The following is a 23,235-nucleotide window of genomic DNA, read 5'->3' as shown; positions in this document are numbered from 1 at the left end:
GTGTGTGTGTGTGTGTGTGTGTGTTTGGACATGTTGGTTCTTTCCTGAAACTCGGTCGTGAGTTTGTTCTTAAACTGTTCTCTGTTATCTTCACAGGTTTGATACCATCATCATCGTTTCTGCTCTGCTGGCAACTATTATTAATTCAGCACTGAAGTCCTGTAAGGACACAGCTAACGCTACAGCACACACACTAACGCTACAGCACACACACTAACGCTACAGCACACACACACTAATGCTACAGTACACACACTAACGCTACAGTACACACACTAACGCTACAGCACACACACACTAATGCTACAGTACACACACTAACGCTACAGCACACACACTAACGCTACAGTACACACACTAACGCTACAGCACACACACACTAATGCTACAGTACACACAGCTAACGCTACAGCACACACACACTAACGCTACAGCACACACACACTAACGCTACAGCACACACACTAACGCTACAGCACACACAGCTAACGCTACAGCACACACACTAACGCTACAGCACACACACTAACGCTACAGTACACACAGCTAACGCTACAGCACACACACACTAACGCTAAGTACACACAGCTAATGCTACAGCACACACACTAACGCTACAGCACACACAGCTAACGCTACAGTACACACAGCTAACAGTACACACACACTAACGCTACAGCACACACACTAACGCTACAGCACACACAGCTAACGCTACAGCACACACACTAACGCTACAGTACACACAGCTAACGCTACAGTACACACAGCTAACGCTACAGCACACACACTAACGCTACAGCACACACAGCTAACGCTACAGTACACACAGCTAACGCTACAGTACACACACACTAACGCTACAGCACACACACTAACGCTACAGCACACACACTAACGCTACAGCACACACACACTAACGCTACAGCACACACACTAACGCTACAGTACACACAGCTAACGCTACAGTACACACAGCTAACGCTACAGCACACACACTAACGCTAAGTACACACAGCTAACGCTACAGTACACACACTAACGCTACAGCACACACACAGCTAACGCTACAGTACACACACAATAACGCTACAGTACACACAGCTAACGCTACAGCACACACACACTAACGCTACAGTACACACAGCTAACGCTACAGCACACACACTAACGCTACAGCACACACACTAACGCTACAGTACACACAGCTAACGCTACAGTACACACACTAACGCTACAGTACACACAGCTAACGCTACAGCACACACACACTAACGCTACAGCACACACACTAACGCTACAGTACACACAGCTAACGCTACAGCACACACACACTCTAACGCTACAGCACACACTCTAACGCTACAGCACACACAGCTAACGCTACAGCACACACACTAACACTACAGCACACACACACTCTAACGCTACAGCACACACACACTCTAACGCTACAGCACACACAGCTAACGCTACAGCACACACACACTCTAACGCTACAGCACACACAGCTAACGCTACAGTACACACACTAACGCTACAGCACACACACTAACGCTACAGTACACACAGCTAACGCTACAGCACACACACACTCTAACGCTACAGCACACACAGCTAACGCTACAGCACACACACTAACACTACAGCACACACACACTCTAACGCTACAGTACACACAGCTAACGCTACAGCACACACACACAGCTAACGCTACAGCACACACACACAGCTAACGCTACAGCACACACACAGCTAACGCTACAGCACACACAGCTAACGCTACAGCACACACACACACTCTAACGCTACAATACACACAGCTAACGCTACAGCACACACACTAACGCTACAGCACACACACACTCTAACGCTACAGCACACACAGCTAACGCTACAGCACACACACACTCTAACGCTACAATACACACAGCTAATGCTACAATACACACAGCTAACGCTACAGCACACACACACACTAACGCTACAATGCACACAGCTAACGCTACAGCACACACACTAACGCTACAGCACACACACACAGCTAACGCTACAATACACACAGCTAACGCTACAGTGCACACAGCTAACGCTACAGCACACACACACTCTAACGCTACAATACACACAACTAACACTACAATACACACAGCTAACGCTACAGCACACACAGCTAACGCTAGAGCACACACACACACTAACGCTACAGCACACACAGCTAACGCTACAGCACACACAGCTAACACTAGAGCACACACACACACTAACGCTACAGCACACACACTCTAACGCTACAGCACACACACTCTAACGCTACAGCACACACACTCTAACGCTACAGCACACACACTCTAACGCTACAGCACACACACACTAGCGCTACAGTACACACAGCTAACGCTACAGCACACACACTAACGCTACAGTACACACACTCTAACGCTACAGCACACACACACTAGCGCTACAGTACACACAGCTAACGCTACAGTACACACAGCTAACGCTACAGCACACACACTAACGCTACAGTACACACACTCTAACGCTACAGCACACACACACTAGCGCTACAGTACACACAGCTAACGCTACAGTACACACAGCTAACGCTACAGCACACACAGCTAACGCTACAGCACACACACTAACGCTACAATACACACAGCTAACGCTACAGTACACACAGCTAACGCTACAGCACACACACTAACGCTACAGTACACACAGCTAACGCTACAGCACACACACTAACGCTACAGTACACACAGCTAACGCTACAGCACACACACTAACGCTACAGTACACACAGCTAACGCTACAGTACACACAGCTAACGCTACAGCACACACACTAACGCTACAGCACACACACTAACGCTACAATACACACAGCTAACGCTACAGTACACACAGCTAACGCTACAGCACACACACTAACGCTACAGCACACACACACTCTAACGCTACAGCACACACACTAACGCTACAGCACACACAGCTAACGCTACAGCACACACAGCTAACGCTAGAGCACACACACACACTGTGTGTGTGTACAGCACACACAGCTAACGCTACAGCACACACACTCTAACGCTACAGCACACACACACTCTAACGCTACAATACACACAGCTAACGCTACAGCACACACACTCTAACACTACAGCACACACACACTTTAACGCTACAGCACACACACGCTCTAACGCTACAATACACACAGCTAACGCTACAGCACACACACACTAACGCTACAGCACACACAGCTAACGCTACAGCACACACAGCTAACGCTACAGTACACACAGCTAACGCTACAGTACACACACACTAACGCTACAGCACACACACTAACGCTACAGCACACACACACTAACGCTACAGTACACACACTAACGCTACAGCACACACACTAAAGCTACAGCACACACACTAACGCTACAGCACACACAGCTAACGCTACAGTACACACAGCTAACGCTACAGCACACACACACTAACGCTACAGTACACACAGCTAACGCTACAGCACACACACACTAACGCTAAGTACACACAGCTAATGCTACAGCACACACACTAACGCTACAGCACACACACTAACGCTAAGTACACACAGCTAACGCTACAGTACACACACTAACGCTACAGCACACACACAGCTAACGCTACAGTACACACACAATAACGCTACAGTACACACAGCTAACGCTACAGCACACACACACTAACGCTACAGTACACACAGCTAACGCTACAGCACACACACTAACGCTACAGCACACACAGCTAACGCTACAGTACACACACTAACGCTACAGCACACACACTAACGCTACAGTACACACAGCTAACGCTACAGCACACACACACTCTAACGCTACAGCACACACACACTCTAACGCTACAGCACACACAGCTAACGCTACAGCACACACAGCTAACGCTACAGCACACACAGCTAACGCTACAGTACACACAGCTAACGCTACAGCACACATACACAGCTAACGCTACAGCACACACACACAGCTAACGCTACAGCACACACAGCTAACGCTACAGCACACACACACACTCTAACGCTACAATACACACAGCTAACGCTACAATACACACAGCTAACGCTACAGCACACACACACACTAACGCTACAATACACACAGCTAACGCTACAGCACACACACTAACGCTACAGCACACACAGCTAACGCTAGAGCAAACACAAACTAACGCTACAGCACACACACACAGCTAACGCTACAATACACACAGCTAACGCTACAGTGCACACAGCTAACGCTACAGCACACACACACTCTAACGCTACAATACACACAACTAACACTACAATACACACAGCTAACGCTAGAGCACACACACACACTAACGCTACAGCACACACAGCTAACGCTACAGCACACACAGCTAACACTAGAGCACACACACACACTAACGCTACAGCACACACAGCTAACGCTACAGCACACACACTCTAACGCTACAGCACACACACTCTAACGCTACAGCACACACACACTAGCGCTACAGTACACACAGCTAACGCTACAGCACACACACTAACGCTACAGTACACACACTCTAACGCTACAGCACACACACTAGCGCTACAGTACACACAGCTAACGCTACAGTACACACAGCTAACGCTACAGCACACACACTAACGCTACAGTACACACACTCTAACGCTACAGCACACACACACTAGCGCTACAGTACACACAGCTAACGCTACAGTACACACAGCTAACGCTACAGCACACACACTAACGCTACAGTACACACAGCTAACGCTACAGCACACACAGCTAACGCTACAGCACACACACTAACGCTACAATACACACAGCTAACGCTACAGTACACACAGCTAACGCTACAGCACACACACTAACGCTACAATACACACAGCTAACGCTACAGCACACACACTAACGCTACAGCACACACACACTCTAACGCTACAGCACACACACTAACGCTACAGTACACAGCTAACGCTACAGTACACACAGCTAACGCTACAGCACACACACTAACGCTACAGCACACACACTAACGCTACAGCACACACACTAACGCTACAATACACACAGCTAACGCTACACCACACACACTAACGCTACAGCACACACACACACTAACGCTACAGCACACACACTAACGCTACAATACACACAGCTAACGCTACACCACACACAGCTAACGCTACAGCACACACAGCTAACGCTACAGCACACACACTAACGCTACAATACACACAGCTAACGCTACAGTACACACAGCTAACGCTACAGCACACACACTAACGCTACAATACACACAGCTAACGCTACAGCACACACACTAACGCTACAGCACACACACACTCTAACGCTACAGCACACACACTAACGCTACAGTACACAGCTAACACTACAGTACACACAGCTAACGCTACAGCACACACACTAACGCTACAGTACACACAGCTAACGCTACAGTACACACAGCTAACGCTACAGCACACACACTAACGCTACAGCACACACACTAACGCTACAATACACACAGCTAACGCTACACCACACACACTAACGCTACAGCACACACACACACTAACGCTACAGCACACACACTAACGCTACAGTACACAGCTAACGCTACAGCACACACACTAACGCTACAGTACACACAGCTAACGCTACAGTACACACAGCTAACGCTACAGCACACACACTAACGCTACAGCACACACACTAACGCTACAATACACACAGCTAACGCTACACCACACACACTAACGCTACAGCACACACACACACTAACGCTACAGCACACACAGTTAACGCTACAGCACACACAGCTAACGCTAGAGCACACACACACACTGTGTGTGTGTACAGCACACACAGCTAACGCTACAGCACACACACTCTAACGCTACAGCACACACACACTCTAACGCTACAGCACACACACACTCTAACGCTACAATACACACAGCTAACGCTACAGCACACACACTCTAACACTACAGCACACACACACTTTAACGCTACAGCACACACACACTCTAACGCTACAATACACACAGCTAACGCTACAGCACACACACACTAACGCTACAGCACACACAGCTAACGCTACAGCACACACAGCTAACGCTAGAGTAAACACAAACTAACGCTACAGCACACACACACTAACGCTACAGCACACACACTAACGCTACAGCACACACACTAGTGCTACAGCACACACAGCTAACGCTAGAGCACACACACACTAGCGCTACAGCACACACACTAACGCTACAGCACACACACACTCTAACGCTACAATACACACACACTAACGCTACAGCACACACACTAACGCTAAGTACACACAGCTAACGCTACAGCACACACACTAACGCTACAGCACACACACTAACGCTAAGTACACACAGCTAACGCTACAGCACACACACTAACGCTACAGTACACACAGCTAACGCTACAGCACACACACACTAACGCTACAGTACACACAGCTAACGCTACAGCACACACACACTAACGCTAAGTACACACAGCTAACGCTACAGCACACACACTAACGCTAAGTACACACAGCTAACGCTACAGCACACACACTAACGCTACAGCACACACAGCTAACGCTACAGCACACACAGCTAACGCTACAGCACACACACTCTAACGCTACAGCACACACAGCTAACGCTACAGCACACACACTCTAACGCTACAGCACACACAGCTAACGCTACAGCACACACAGCTAACACTACAGCACACACACACACACTAACGCTACAGCACACACAGCTAACGCTACAGCACACACACTCTAACGCTACAGCAAACACACACTCTAACGCTACAGCACACACAGCTAACGCTACAGCACACACAGCTAACGCTACAGCACACACCCTCTAACGCTACAATACACACAGCTAACGCTACAATACACACAGCTAACGCTACAGCACACACACTCTAACGCTACAGCACACACAGCTAACGCTACAATACACACAGCTAACGCTACAGCACACACACTCTAACGCTATAGCAAAAACAGCTAACGCTACAATACACACAGGTAACGCTACAGCACACACATTCTAACGCTACAGCACACACAGCTAACGCTACAATACACACAGCTAACGCTACAATACACACAGCTAACGCTACAGCACACACACTCTAACGCAACAGCACACACACTCTAACGCAACAGCACACACACTCTAACGCTACAGCACACACAGCTAACGCTACAGCACACACACTCTAACGCTACAGCACACACAGCTAACGCTACAGCACACGCACTCTAACGCTACAGCACACACAGCTAACGCTACAGCACACGCACTCTAACGCTACAGCACACACAGCTAACGCTACAGCACACACAGCTAACGCTACAGCACACACACTCTAACGCTACAGTACACACAGCTAACGCTACAGCACACACACACACACTAACGCTACAGCACACCCAGCTAACGCTACAGCACACACACTCTAACGCTACAGCACACACACACTCTAACGCTACAGCACACACAGCTAACGCTACAGCACACACAGCTAACGCTACAGCACACACACTCTAACGCTACAGCAAACACACACTCTAACGCTACAGCACACACACACTCTAACGCTACAGCACACACACACTCTAACGCTACAGCACACACACTCTAACGCTACAGCAAACACACACTCTAACGCTACAGCACACACACACTCTAACGCTACAGCACACACAGCTAACGCTACAGCACACACACTCTAACGCTACAGCAAACACACACTCTAACGCTACAGCACACACACACTCTAACGCTACAGCACACACAGCTAACGCTACAGCACACACAGCTAACGCTACAGCACACACACTCTAACGCTACAGCATACACAGCTAACGCTACAGCACACACACACTAACGCTACAGCACACACAGCTAACGCTACAGCACACACAGCTAACGCTACAGCACACACACTCTAACGCTACAGCAAACACACACTCTAACGCTACAGCAAACACACACTCTAACGCTACAGCACACACACACTCTAACGCTACAGCACACACAGCTAACGCTACAGCACACCCACTCTAACGCTACAGCACACACACACAGCTAACGCTACAGCACACACACACAGCTAACGCTACAGCACACACACTCTAACGCTACAGCATACACAGCTAACGCTACAGCACACACACACTAACGCTACAGCACACACAGCTAACGCTACAGCACACACAGCTAACGCTACAGCACACACACTCTAACGCTACAGCACACACAGCTAACGCTACAATACACACAGCTAACGCTACAGCACACACACTCTAACGCTACAGCACACACAGCTAACGCTACAGCACACGGACTCTAACGCTACAGCACACACACTCTAACGCTACAGCACACACAGCTAACGCTACAGCACACACACTCTAACGCTACAGCACACACAGCTAACGCTACAGCACACACACACACTAACGCTACAGCACACACACTCTAACGCTACAGCACACACAGCTAACGCTACAGCACACACACACTCTAACGCTACAGCACACACACTCTAACGCTACAGCACACACAGCTAACGCTACAGCACACACAGCTAACGCTACAGCACACAGACTCTAACGCTACAGCACACACACTCTAACGCTACAGCACACACAGCTAACGCTACAGCACACAGACTCTAACGCTACAGCACACACACTCTAACGCTACAGCACACACAGCTAACGCTACAGCACACACACTCTAACGCTACAGCACACACAGCTAACGCTACAGCACACACACACTCTAACGCTACAGCACACACACTCTAACGCTACAGCACACACACTCTAACGCTACAGCACACACAGCTAACGCTACAGCACACACAGCTAACGCTACAGCACACAGACTCTAACGCTACAGCACACACAGCTAACGCTACAGCACACACAGCTAACGCTACAGCACACACACACTCTAACGCTACAGCACACACACTCTAACGCTACAGCACACACAGCTAACGCTACAGCACACACAGCTAACGCTACAGCACACAGACTCTAACGCTACAGCACACACACTCTAACGCTACAGCACACACAGCTAACGCTACAGCACACAGACTCTAACGCTACAGCACACACACTCTAACGCTACAGCACACACACTCTAACGCTACAGCACACACAGCTAACGCTACAGCACACAGACTCTAACGCTACAGCACACACACTCTAACGCTACAGCACACACACTCTAACGCTACAGCACACACAGCTAACGCTACAGCACACACACTCTAACGCTACAGCACACACAGCTAACGCTACAGCACACACAGCTAACGCTACAGCACACAGACTCTAACGCTACAATACACACAGCTAACGCTACAGCACACACAGCTAACGCTACAGCACACACACTCTAGCGCTACAGCACACACTCTAACGCTACAGCACACACAGCTAACGCTACAGCACACACAGCTAACGCTACAGCACACACACACTCTAACGCTACAGCACACACACTCTAACGCTACAGCACACACAGCTAACGCTACAGCACACACACTCTAGCGCTACAGCACACACACTCTAACGCTACAGCACACACAGCTAACGCTACAGCACACACAGCTAACGCTACAGCACACAGACTCTAACGCTACAATACACACAGCTAACGCTACAGTACACACACTATCGCTACAGCACACACACTATCGCTACAGCACACACACTAACGCTACAGCACACACACTCTAACGCTACAGCACACACAGCTAACGCTACAGCACACACTCTAACGCTACAGCACACACAGCTAACGCTACAGCACACACACTAACGCTACAGCACACACAGCTAACGCTACAGCACACACACTCTAACGCTACAGCACACACAGCTAACGCTACAGCACACACAGCTAACGCTACAGCACACGGACTCTAACGCTACAGCACACACAGCTAACGCTACAGCACACGGACTCTAACGCTACAGCACACACACTAACGCTACAGCACACACAGCTAACGCTACAGCACACGGACTCTAACGCTACAGCACACACAGCTAACGCTACAGCACACACACTAACGCTACAGCACACACAGCTAACGCTACAGCACACGGACTCTAACGCTACAGCACACACACTAACGCTACAGCACACACAGCTAACGCTACAGCACACACACTAACGCTACAGCACACACAGCTAACGCTACAGCACACGGACTCTAACGCTACAGCACACACACTAACGCTACAGCACACACAGCTAACGCTACAGCACACACAGCTAACGCTACAGCACACGGACTCTAACGCTACAGCACACACAGCTAACGCTACAGCACACACACTAACGCTACAGCACACACAGCTAACGCTACAGCACACGGACTCTAACGCTACAGCACACACACTAACGCTACAGCACACACAGCTAACGCTACAGCACACGGACTCTAACGCTACAGCACACACAGCTAACGCTACAGCACACACACTAACGCTACAGCACACACAGCTAACGCTACAGCACACGGACTCTAACGCTACAGCACACACAGCTAACGCTACAGCACACACAGCTAACGCTACAGCACACACACTAACGCTACAGCACACACAGCTAACGCTACAGCACACACACTAACACTACAGCACACACACACTCTAACGCTACAGTACACACAGCTAACGCTACAGCACACACACACTCTAACGCTACAGTACACACAGCTAACGCTACAGCACACACACACAGCTAACGCTACAGCACACACACACAGCTAACGCTACAGCACACACAGCTAACGCTACAGCACACGGACTCTAACACTACAGCACACACATGCTATAAGGCTGCAGTGTGTGGTGGAGGCTGTACTGTGTGTTTGAGGCTGCAGTGTGGGGTGGAGGCTGCAGTGTGTGTGTTGGAGGCTGCAGTGTGGGTTTGAGGCTGCAGTGTGTGTGTTGGAGGCTGCAGTGCGTGTGTTGGAGGCTGCAGTGTGTGTGTGTGTGTTTGAGGCTGCAGTGCGTGTGTTTGGAGGCTGCAGTGCGTGTGTTGGAGGCTGCAGTGCGTGTGTTGGAGGCTGCAGTGTGGGTTTGAGGCTGCAGTGTGTGTGGGTTTGAGGCTGCAGTGTGTGTGGTGGAGGCTGCAGTGTGTGTTTGAGGCTGCAGTGTGTGTTTGAGGCTGCAGTGTGTGTGGTGGAGGATGCATTGTGTGTGGTGGAGGCTGCAGTGTGTGTGTTGGAGGCTGCAGTGTGTGTTGGAGGCTGCAGTGCGTGTGTTGGAGGCTGCAGTGCGTGTGTTGGAGGCTGCAGTGCGTGTGTTGGAGGCTGCAGTGCGTGTGTGTTGGAGGCTGCAGTGTGTGTGTGTTTGAGGCTGCAGTGTGCGTGTGTTGGAGGCTGCAGTGCGTGTGTTGGAGGCTGCAGTGTGTGTGGGTTTGAGGCTGCAGTGTGTGTGGTGGAGGCTGCAGTGTGTGTGGTGGAGGCTGCAGTGTGTGTTTGAGGCTGTAGTGTGTGTGGTGGAGGATGCATTGTGTGTGGTGGAGGATGCATTGTGTGTGGTGGAGGATGCAGTGTGTGTGTTGGAGGCTGCAGTGTGTGTGTTGGAGGGTGCAGTGTGTGTGTTGGAGGGTGCAGTGTGTGGCGGTTTGTTGACCGGTTCTCCGTGTGTTGTAGCCGGTGGATACACCAGCCGTCAGGTTCTGGACATTGTTTTCATTCTGAGGGTTCTTCGGCTCATCCGGGTGGTGGACACCATCCCCAGGTAGGTCTGTGAGATCGTCTGTGTGATCGTGTGCATTATAGACGTCGAGGTCTGCACAGCATGATTATTAATGCCTAGACACGCCCGCTTTGACCACCCGCCTGCTCCGTGCTGTGGTCCCCGTCCTCAGCGCCCATGTGTAGCATTTTAACCTGCATCACTGGTGTAGAGCAGCCCACATTTCCCCCAACAACCCTGAAAACATATTAAACCAATCTGAGCTGGTCACTCGCGGCGTCCAGGTGTCCAGTGTAGGTCACTGATGGCAATTTCAGTGAAATACGGTGAAGGAGAGGCGCTTTGTCCCGTGAGCTGAATGGCTGAACTCTGTGGTCAAAGTTTTGTACACTTCTCCTACCATGATAGACATACACTAGGAGCATCCTAGCAACCACCAGGGATACCATAGCAACCTTCTGGTAACTTTTTGCAATACAATAGCGACCACCTAGCAACACCTTAGCAACCACCTGGAATATCATACATAAAAAAGATGGTTCTTTAAGGGTTCTTTAGGAAAGAAAATGGTTTTATATAGCACCATGAGCACTCAAAGAACCCTATATAGAACCCTTTAATCAAGCTAAGGGTTCTTGGAGTGTTCATGGTTCTATATAGAACTATTATGTTTACTAAAGAACCCTTGAAGGCACATCCTTTTTAAGAGCCTAGCGTTTTACCATCTGGGCTGTAAATGTGTCTCAGTATGTGCTGATGTTCTAGTTTAGACTAAAACATATAAACAAAAACTCAGACTTACTTCGCTCTGCTTTAATCTTCAGCTCAGCTGGAGCCGCTTTTCTCACATCTCCAGCAGGAAACGTTCCTCAAAAGTAGAACAGTTTCTGTAAAATTTCTCTCAACGTTTGATTTCTTACGAGGCTGTTCCACCTTAAAAGGCATCTGAGGCAGCAGAATGTAACTGCTGCACCATTTAAGGTGGAAGTAAATTCGTACAAGAATCGGGCGATTGAGAAACTGACTTCAGCCTCGTGACTTTAGTGTTGGTCAGTTTCTCACTGCAGATTAAACGTATCAGGAAACCAGCTGGAGTGATTATGAACACAAATAAGTCCATTCATCTCCAGATTATCGATGTTCGTCTTAAATCTCTCTCTAGCGCCGCCTGTGGACGAGTTAGACCAATCAGAAACAGCCAAACCCATCACATCACAACCATGACTTGCCATTCAAGCCTCAAAAGATGAGAACTGACCAAAATAACAAGGCTGGACCTCCATTTATAGAAAATAATCAGTCACGATGTTCGGCAGAAAGATCTGATATTTTGCCAAGTTGTTCACGCAAATGATTTCACTGACCATTCAGGTCACCCTGCCGCCTGCTGACCTCTGACATAGAATCTGTAGATTGTTCATTTATGTTAATTCCTTAATGTCTGCAGTTTCCGTGCCATCATCAACACTCTGATCAAGATCGGACCCCCCATGCTCACCTTCGGTCAGCTCATTCTGGTCAGTCTTAACTCTTACATTTACTCTATAAATCTAAACATAAATGTAAATATACACCACCAGCCGTAACATTAACATCTACACTCACTGTCCACTTTATCAGCGCCACTGACCATGTAGTTTCTTCAGCAGCACTGCTGTGTCTGATCCACTCGCACCTGCGCAACACACACTAACACACCACCACTACGTCAGTGTTACTGCAGTGCTGAGAATGATCCACCACCCAAATAGTACCTGCTCTGTGAGGGTCCATGGGGGTCCTGACCACTGAAGAACAGGGTAAAAGGGGGCTAACAAAGTATCAGAGAAACAGATGGACTACAGTCTGTAACTGTAGAACTACAAAGTGCACCTATATAGTAAGTGGAGCTGATAAAGTGGACAATGAGTGTAGAAACAATATAGTATTTCACTGCTGTCAGAACAAAACCTCACATCTCCAAAATCCTAACTTTACAGGAGAAGGAAAAACGTACTCTACTTTAATGGAAGTCAATGGAATCGGACTTTTTTCTAAGTCATTTTAGGTCGTTCGTTTTGTTCCGTTCATCATGAAATTTACACACAGTGTAAAGAATAACAGACATTTTCAAATTATGTCAAAAACTACAAATCACAAAAATAGAGATGTGAGGTTTTATTCCGATGGCAGTGGTGTGTGTGTGTGTGAGAGTGTGTGTGTGTGTGAGTGTGTGTGTGAGTGTGAGTGTATCTCCTGCCCGCGGTGCTCAGACGAGAGCTCTGTGCTGCCCCCAGGTGGTGTATTACATCTTTGCGATGGTGGGGATGGAGCTGTTTAAAGGGAAAGTGCAGTTTTTCGAGGCGGGCTCCGAGGATCCGGCACGGGAATACTGCGGGAATCCTCTGCTGAAAGGCTCCGCCTTCGCCCGGAACAACTACTGCAAGAACAACTTCAACGATGTGGTGTCTTCATTCATCCTCCTGCTGGAGCTCACGGTGGTCAACCAGTGGCACGATATCCTCCACCAGCACCCACTCAGCCTACGGCAGTTTGGCCCTGCCCACTCAGCACACAGCTGTTTGGCCCCGCCCACTCAGCCTACAGCAGTTTGGCCCTGCTCACTCAGCCTACAGCAGTGTAGCTCCACCCACTCAGCCTACAGCAGTTTAGCTCCACCCATTCAGCCTACAGCAGTCTGTTGTTGTTGTTGTTGTTGTTTTTGTTGTTTGTCCTGTGTCTCTGTGATTCCTTGACTCCACCTCACTGCTGACCGGTGGTTTTACCGCGGTCACTCACATTTCAGCCAGAATATTCTTCGTTCTGTTCCATGTCGTGATGGTCATTATCATTATTAAGTACGTATGAGAGAATAGATGAGTGTCCGGTTTGGTTCCTCTGAGGGTACTGCTGACTGTCCTGCTGACCTCTGTTCTGTCCTGATCCGCAGCATTTTCGTGGCCTTCATCCTGGAGGCGTTCTTCGTCGAGTACATGGTGGAGAAGAGTGACCTGCAGACGTCCCTGGAAAAGAAGATCGAGGAGCTGAACCTGTGTGTGGAGCAGTGAGTGGTCACTCCATTGTTCTTGTTCACACACAGCTGGAATAAACATCACATGTTGGGGGCGGAGCTACAGCGTGTCCCTAAAAGTGGATTAAACTGAAAATACAGTATTGATGAATATGATGAATTGATGAACGTTTAAAGTATCTGTGATGATTAATATTCAGAAATAATATAATATGCAGAAATAATATACAGATACAGGTTAATATTCAGCTTCTGTACTTACAGTAAACATGATCAGACGAGATCATCCCAGCACAGAACAGCTCCCTCACCACCCTCAGATAAACAGCACAGCTCATTGTTATTGACTGATTGACTGATTGATTGATTGACTGATTGACTGATTGATTAGGCATCCTGCTGATGGGACCCTGGTTGATGCGATGGAGACTCAGGATAATGATATGGGGTCCTCTGAGGGAGTGAAGGGCAAACCCACCCTGATGTTCAAAATCAGCTCCAAAAGTAACTCATCCTCTTCATCCTCTTCATCTTCATCACTCATTATCTTTACTTTACCATCATGTTATTTTATAGTTATTATATTATATTATATTATTGATGTGTTTATTATATTATAAGCTGTGTTAGTGAGTCTGTGGTGTGAAATGGTTACCCGGTAAACGGCGCTCTGATTGGTCCCACAGTAAACGGCGCTCTGATTGGCCACCCGATAAACGGCACTCTGCTTGGTCCCATGGTAAACGGCGCTCTGATTGGCCACCCGGTAAACGGCGCTCTGATTGGTCCCGCGGTAAACGGCGCTCTGATTGGCCCCCCGGTAAACGGCGCTCTGATTGGTCCCATGGTAAACGGCGCTCTGATTGGCCCCCCGGTAAACGGCGCTCTGATTGGCCACCCGGTAAACGGCGCTCTGAATGGCCACCCGGGAAACGACGCTCTGATTTGTCACCACAGTAAACGACGCTCTGATTGGTCACCACGGTAAACGATGCTCTGATTGGCCGCCCCGTAAACGGCACTCCGATTGGCCACCCGGTAAACGGCGCTCCGATTGGCCACCCGGTAAACAGCGCTCTGATTGGTCACCCGGTAAACGGCGCTCTGATTGGTCACCACGGTAAACAACGCTCTGATTGGCCGCCCCATAAACAGCACTCCGATTGGCCACCCGGTAAACGGCGCTCTGATTGGTCACCCGGTAAATGCCGCTCTGATTGGCCACAAAGTCATCACTCAAGTCTGCTCTAATGTTCTCCTGACGTTCTGCGTTTTTGTTCTCAGGGTACCGGACGATGGACGGCCTCCTGCAGAGAATGTTTGAGACTGAAACTGACCTCAGCGCTGACGACGCTAACGAGGAGGAACCAGAGAACTTCTCCAACCCGTCCTTCACCTCCGCCTGAGCGCAGCGCTGTTTCACACATCAGACGAGCAGCTGCACTGAGAACCGAGAACAGCAGAACCGGAACCGTATCAGTTAAAGACCACACGGCTCTGTCTGCAGCTTTTCTCTGTGTACACTCTCAAAGATGGTTCTTCAAGGGTTCTTTAGCAAAGTTTAAATAGCACCTTCTTCCATTATTACCAGCCTTACATCGTAACAATAGCAGAACCCTTTTTAGTTCTATGTAGGACCCTACACAACACACACTCTGTCAGTCTGAAGAACGCTTACATCATGTATAGAACCATTTATCATGCAAATGTTTTCTTGAGTGTTCATGGTTCTAGAAGTATCTTTTTTTTTCTGTGAATGGTTTCTTTACAGAACCTTTTTGAAAATGGTTCTGCATAGCACCATAAAGGGTTCCTCAGTTATTACTACCTTGACATCACAACAACAGCAGAACCCTTTTTGGTGCTATATAGGACCACATACAACACATTCTCTTAATCAATCTGAAGCACCATTACACAATCTATAGAACCACGTAAGCATGCAAACGGTTCTACTTAAGGCTCATAGTTTCCCTTTACTAGAGAACCCTTGAAGAACCATCTTTTTAAGAGTGTAGAGGAGCAGTGTAATGCTTTCCTCTAAAAAAAAAAAAAAACAGATTTTTTCATATGTTCAAAGTGAGCTAAGGTGCGTAGAACCGGAACCAGTTCTGGGGTTTACTGGGTCGTGTAAACGTGCAAACATAGAAACAGCTCGACAGCGTTGCACAGGTGGGTTTTTAGGTGAATTTTGACTGAATATTTTAAGAAATTCACCAAAAAAAATAATCATTATTTACCTTTAAGGTCCATTTTTCACATTATATAATGGACAGAAACGCATCACTACCCAACGGATTCAAGCCGGCGGAGCATTAAAATAGTCCCAGTTAATTCTACAACTGAGAATATGGTGCCATTTTCCCTCCTCGTCTTACTTTATAAGCGCTAATTTCACATAATAACCACTGAAAAGCCTCAAAACTGGTGGAAAAGTTGTTTATTTTTAGGAAGAACAGAAGAGACCAAAGACGCAGCGACACTTTTATACACGCTGCAGTGAGATAGGATTAAAAAGGGACACATTTATTCAAATACAGTATAAATGAATGAGTAAATAAATAAATATAAAGAATCAACCTTGTGGTCTGAGTCTTTATTGAAGAGGCTTGTGCTGCGCCCGGTGTCCAGCAGAGGGCGCCCCGCCGCCCGCGCTGAGCTCAGTGCGGAGTGGTAAGCAGTGGGCGATGCTGGCGGTGCTGATGATGCTGATGCTGGAAGAGGAGCAGCATCCTTCAGCATGGAGGAGAACAACGTAATCTGAGGAGAAACAGAGGATGATACAGGAGAGCGCGGTGGATGGAGATGAGGTGATGGTGATGATGATGGTGATGGTGATGAAGATGAGGATTGCAGCGCGCGCCTGCTGATGAGCGGGTGAGGAGGGGGGTGCGGGGGAATCTGTGGTTGTGCTTTTTCTACAGGCCCCGGATCCTGTTCGCCAGCTTCTCGTTCGAATTTTCCGTTCCACCTTAAATGGTGCGGCAGTTACGTTCATGTGCCTGAGGAGCCTGAATGTAACTGCCGCACCATTTAAGGTGGAACGGAAAATTCGAACGAGAAGCTGGCGAACAGGGCTCCAGCTTCTGCCTCGTGAAACGTGCGATGAGTCGAGGTTCTGCTGAGGCTCTCCTGAGGTTCTGCCGAGGTTCTGCTCTGTGGTTGTTGGTTCTGTGGTTCTGAATGATGTGACTGTGCTGAGGTAAAGCTAGAACGAGAGTAAATAACGTTTATATGAGCCAGTTTCACTCCTGAATGACCCACACAGCGTTTCCTGGCTGTAAAATATTGAAGGTTTTTTGTCGCATTTGTGAAATTGGATGAGAACACGTGACGCACGCTGGGATTTGTAGTTCCGGCAGGGGGCGCCGTCACAGCAGCAAACGGGAACGTCTCCCATTTCCTTTCACAGGAACAATTTACTCGTGAAAAACGATCTGATTTAATCAGGTTACAGAAACTGAGAGCTTCGTTTCACTTATAGTAACTGATCCCTTTAAAAAGGCCTAAAGAACAATATCTAATAATCTAGAACCTTTTTGCATATCATCATACGCGGGAATGACGGGAATAACAGTAATAAACACTAATAAACACTAATAACGATGATGAATAAGCATAAAACATGACGTAAGAGGGGAAAAAGAGAATTAGGTACAATATTTTGAGCTGAATGTGTGTATATGTGTGTTGTGTGGTGGTGGGCGCCCCCTGCTGGCCGGCTCCGGCTCTGCTCCTGTTCTGCGGGCTGCAGTGCGGGACTGAAGCGGCGCGGTGCATTCTGGGACATCACACACCTCCGATGGGGCGAGATGTCTAAAGCATCTGCAGTTTAAACTGGATGTGCTGTGGGATTATCTACAGCAGGGCAACGGCAGCGGAGTCCACAGGACTTTTATTATGTTTTTGCTTATGGGGTTTTACTGCGCGTGCGTTAGGAATATGTGTGTTAGGAAGGAATATGTGCATTAGGGATATATGTAATAGGAATATATGAATTAGGAATATCTGGATTGGGAATATGTACATTAGGAAGGAATATGTAAATTAGGAATGTCTGCATTAGGAACGTGTACAATAGGAATATGTTCATTATGAATATGTTTAAAAGGAATATTTGTATTATGAAGGAATTAGGAATAAGTGAATCAGGAATAAGTGCATTAGGAATATGAATATGTGCAATAGGAAGGAATATTTACATTAGGAGGGAATATGTATATTATAAATGTGTTAGGAAGGAAGTGTAACTGTCAGCGTGCTGGGCTGTGTAGATGGTGCTGAGCTGTGCTCAGTGTGGTGGTCCGTTAGGACTGGTTGACCGTCGGTCCAGGCTGTGCAGGTCTTCACTGCTCTCGAACAGTTTTTGAGTGTAAACCCTGTTGAGATCTGCTGGGCCCATCCTGAGGAGCTCAGCCCTGAGGAGATGGACACCAGGTGGGTACGGGATCATTACAGCGCAGACCCTGAAACAGCGGACAGTGATGAGGAGAAGAGAGTTTTCTGTGTCAGGGTTCAGTTGTGATTGAAGGAGAAATCCATCAACTTTTCAAAATTCCTCCATAACTCAGTGAGATGTAATCAGAGTGATTCAGAGCGGTTTGGTGTGAAATGGTCCAGATGTCTTTACAGTGGTGGTGATAGGAGCCAGGGGTCGCCATGACTACAACACAAATATAGACATTTTATTTACTATCCAGAACCACCAGTGAACCTACACGAGTCTTCTGAGTTTATATGGAATGTTGATGATGAAAATAGTGGAAAATCTGAAATAATCAGTTTTCTTTGGGGACTATTTTGCCTCACAGCGCCCTGCATGTATCCCTCCACCATGAATGGAGTTTAAGTTCTCTAAACTATCATAAAACAGTGTCTCAGTCATCAGGCAGTGAATTCATAACCATTTCATGTAGGAACTTTCTGTGAGGGAGCTTTTAGAGGTGGACGTCTGGTTCCTATCACCACCACTGTGAACAGTTCTCACTCTGTAAGTTTATCTAGAACGGAGAACCACTCTGAACCACTCTGTTTACATCTGAACCACTAAATTATGCAGGATTTTTTAATAGGTGTAATTGCCCTGTAACACACATCCTGAGCTAAAGCCTGAACTGCTTCATATGAACTGTATGTAAATTTGAGCATCGTAAAGCCCAGATGCACCATCTGTAGACTGATTTGTGGTCAGAGGTGTGTAAGGTTAGCGTAGTGCGGTCAGTGAATGTGTTTGTGTGGCCTGTTTGTAGCATCAAGCGTTTTTCATCACTGTGTGTTTATTTTGCTGTGTCTGCACACTGTGTTTCCTGTGTTTAGTTTACACTGACGACGCTCCTAACGGTGACCTCATTTCTGTTGTTGTTGTTGTTGTTGTTGTTGTTGTTTTTTAATGTCCTGCTGCACGAGCTTTTTTCTGCTGCACCTCTGCTTCACTGCGCTGCTGCATGTGTGTGCGCTGGTCACTTTACGGCCTGAGTGTGTGTATATATGTATGTGTGAGTGACCTGGACTGTCCCAGTGGTGAGTGACATAACAGTGTAATAATGGTGACAAAAATATTGACCTTCGCAGGATGTAGACTGACCTCAAACTGTTTAATGACTATAAATCAGGGGTCTTAAACTTCTCCGAGTGGGCAGAGTGTAATAATAATTATTATTACTAGAAATATTGTAATAATATATATATTTTTTTATTATTGCTAGAAGTAGTATTAGTAATATACACACATAGCTATGTAATAAATATTTTAATAAAATCAAGTAAACACGATTAACATTAAAATTATATGGGACTCTTATTGTGAAAGCACTGTCGTTCCTGCTGAGCGTGAGCGAAGTTAATGCGAGTGAAGTGTTGAGCTGTTAATTTTGCGTTCTGAGTGGATTAGTGTGATAATTTCATCCGCGAGGGCAGGTTTAACTGACTATCGCTCCAAATTACAGTATCAGCTGAGTTAGCTGTGGCTAAATCAGTCAGTGTGCTGCGTTCGAGTGGCTCCTCTGTTCCTGCCTTTAAACACTGCAGTCATGAGTCTGAGGATAAATATTCATGTATGACCCTCGTGGGCCGGTAGTCTGAGACCCCTGTTTTATAGTTTAATGTTTCAGATGAACTGTGATGGACAGTGAGTCTGTAGATGAAGGAGGTGTAACGAATTTCCTCTCTTGTTCTGTTTTGGCTTGTAGGCTGAGGAGCTTTCTGGCCCACTAATTTGGTGATATTTGTGAGCCATAAGGTTAATGAATATGGTGAGAGTTCATTAGCGACTGCACTTTTCACTCCTCTTATGAAGTTTGAGCACTAAATGGCTGCTGCAGCTTTCCTCTCCTGGTAGGACTTACTGGATGATTTCCGCTGTATTGATCCAGGAAACCCGAATGACCCCTCCGCCCCACCGACCACCCCAACCCCCGCATCCACCGCGTGCTTGCAGCTGATTGCAAGATGGTTAGCCTGTTAGCTTCTATATGCTGTATAGTAATAGGGTGTATGGGGGGCTGAGTGGGGACACAGTGAGGTAAAATGGGAATGAGATCTGGTGGATGTGGGGTGATGTTTGGAGTAATATGGAAATATGGGGGGTAAATGGGGTAATATGGGAATGTGTTGGGGAGTAATGTGGGAGTAAGGTGGGGTATGTGGAGTATGTTGAGGTGTATGTGGAGTGTGTTGAGGGGTATGTGGAGTACGGTGAGGGGTATGTGGAGTGTGATTGGGCTATGTGGAGTGTGATTGGGGTATGTGGAGTACGATTAGGGGTATGTGGAGTGTGATTGGGGTATGTGGAGTACGATTAGGGGTATGTGGAGTACGATTGGGGTATGTGGAGTGTGTTGAGGGGTATGTGGAGTATGTTGAGGGGTATGTGGAGTACGATTGGGGTATGTGGAGTGTGTTGAGGGGTATGTGGAGTACGATTGGGGTATGTGGAGTGTGTTGAGGGGTATGTGGAGTACGATTGGGGTATGTGGAGTGTGTTGAGGGGTATGTGGAGTATGATTAGGGGTATGTGGAGTACGATTGGGGTATGTGGAGTACAATTAGGGGTATGTGGAGTACGATTATGGGTATGTGGAGTACGATTGGGGTATGTGGAGTACGATTGGGGTATGTGGAGTACAATTAGGGGTATGTGGAGTACGATTATGGGTATGTGGAGTACGATTGGGGTATGTGGAGTACGATTGGGGTATGTGGAGTACAATTAGGGGTATGTGGAATACGATTAGGGGTATGTGGAGTACGATTAGGGGTATGTGGAGTACGATTAGGGGTATGTGGAGTACGATTGGGGTATGTGGAGTACGATTGGGGTATGTGGAGTACGATTAGGGGTATGTGGAGTACGATTGGGGTATGTGGAGTGTGTTGAGGGGTATGTGGAGTACGATTGGGGTATGTGGAGTGTGTTGAGGGGTATGTGGAGTACGATTGGGGTATGTGGAGTGTGTTGAGGGGTATGTGGAGTACGATTGGGGTATGTGGAGTACGATTGGGGTATGTGGAGTGTGTTCAGGGGTATGTGGAGTATGATTGGGGTATGTGGAGTGTGTTGAGGGGTATGTGGAGTATGATTGGGGTATGTGGAGTACGATTAGGGGTATGTGGAGTACGATTAGGGGTATGTGGAGTGTGTTGAGGGGTATGTGGAATACGATTGGGGTATGTGGAGTACGATTAGGGGTATGTGGAGTGTGTTGAGGGGTATGTGGAGTACGATTGGGGTATGTGGAGTGTGTTGAGGGGTATGTGGAGTACGATTGGGGTATGTGGAGTACGATTGGGGTACGTGGAGTGTGTTCAGGGGTATGTGGAGTATGATTGGGGTATGTGGAGTGTGTTGAGGGGTATGTGGAGTATGATTGGGGTATGTGGAGTACGATTAGGGGTATGTGGAGTACGATTAGGGGTATGTGGAGTGTGTTGAGGGGTATGTGGAGTACGATTGGGGTATGTGGAGTACGATTAGGGGTATGTGGAGTACGATTAGGGGTATGTGGAGTGTGTTGATGGGGTATATGGAGTGTGTTGAGGGGTATGTGGAGTGTGATTGGGGTATGTGGAGTGTGTTGAGGGGTATGTGGAGTGTGTTGAGGGGTAAGTGGAGTACGATTGGGGTATGTGGAGTGTGTTGAGGGGTATGTGGAGTACGATTAGGGGTATGTGGAGTGTGTTGAGGGGTATGTGGAGTATGATTAGGGGTATGTGGAGTGTGTTGAGGGGTATGTGGAGTATGATTGGGGTATGTGGAGTGTGTTGAGGGGTATGTGGAGTGTGTTGAGGGGTATGTGGAGTGTGTTGAGGGGTATGTGGAGTACGATTGGGGTATGTGGAGTACGATTGGGGTATGTGGAGTACGATTGGGGTATGTGGAGTGTGTTGAGG

The 23,235-nt window shown here is 47.8% G+C and overlaps 2 protein-coding genes across 3 annotated transcripts in view; both read left to right on the top strand.

Moving 5' to 3' along the window:
- Positions 1–17,426, top strand: part of tpcn3 (two pore segment channel 3) — a 28,778-nt gene extending 11,352 nt beyond the window's left edge. For both annotated transcript variants that reach the window (XM_036564304.1, XM_036564305.1), the window contains 8 exons: positions 97–161; positions 11,792–11,879; positions 13,285–13,354; positions 14,114–14,333; positions 14,584–14,674; positions 14,767–14,880; positions 15,239–15,351; positions 16,132–17,426. In XM_036564304.1, the coding sequence (XP_036420197.1) occupies positions 97–161; positions 11,792–11,879; positions 13,285–13,354; positions 14,114–14,333; positions 14,584–14,674; positions 14,767–14,880; positions 15,239–15,351; positions 16,132–16,253 (883 nt within the window). In that variant the 3' untranslated portion in view covers positions 16,254–17,426. The remainder of the gene's footprint in view (positions 1–96; positions 162–11,791; positions 11,880–13,284; positions 13,355–14,113; positions 14,334–14,583; positions 14,675–14,766; positions 14,881–15,238; positions 15,352–16,131) is intronic.
- Positions 17,427–21,034: 3,608 nt separating this feature from the next.
- The window catches only part of ttbk1a (tau tubulin kinase 1a), a 47,741-nt gene continuing 45,540 nt past the window's right edge, over positions 21,035–23,235 (top strand). Inside the window, 1 exon segment of the mRNA XM_036564317.1 lies at positions 21,035–21,098. Within this exon segment, the coding sequence (XP_036420210.1) occupies positions 21,090–21,098 (9 nt within the window). The 5' untranslated portion in view covers positions 21,035–21,089.

Source organism: Colossoma macropomum, unplaced genomic scaffold, assembly GCF_904425465.1.
Source record: "Colossoma macropomum unplaced genomic scaffold, Colossoma_macropomum, whole genome shotgun sequence".
Taxonomy (NCBI): Eukaryota; Metazoa; Chordata; class Actinopteri; order Characiformes; family Serrasalmidae; genus Colossoma; species Colossoma macropomum.
The sequence above is the reverse complement of the archived record's forward strand: the minus strand, read 5'-3'. Positions and strand labels throughout refer to the sequence as shown.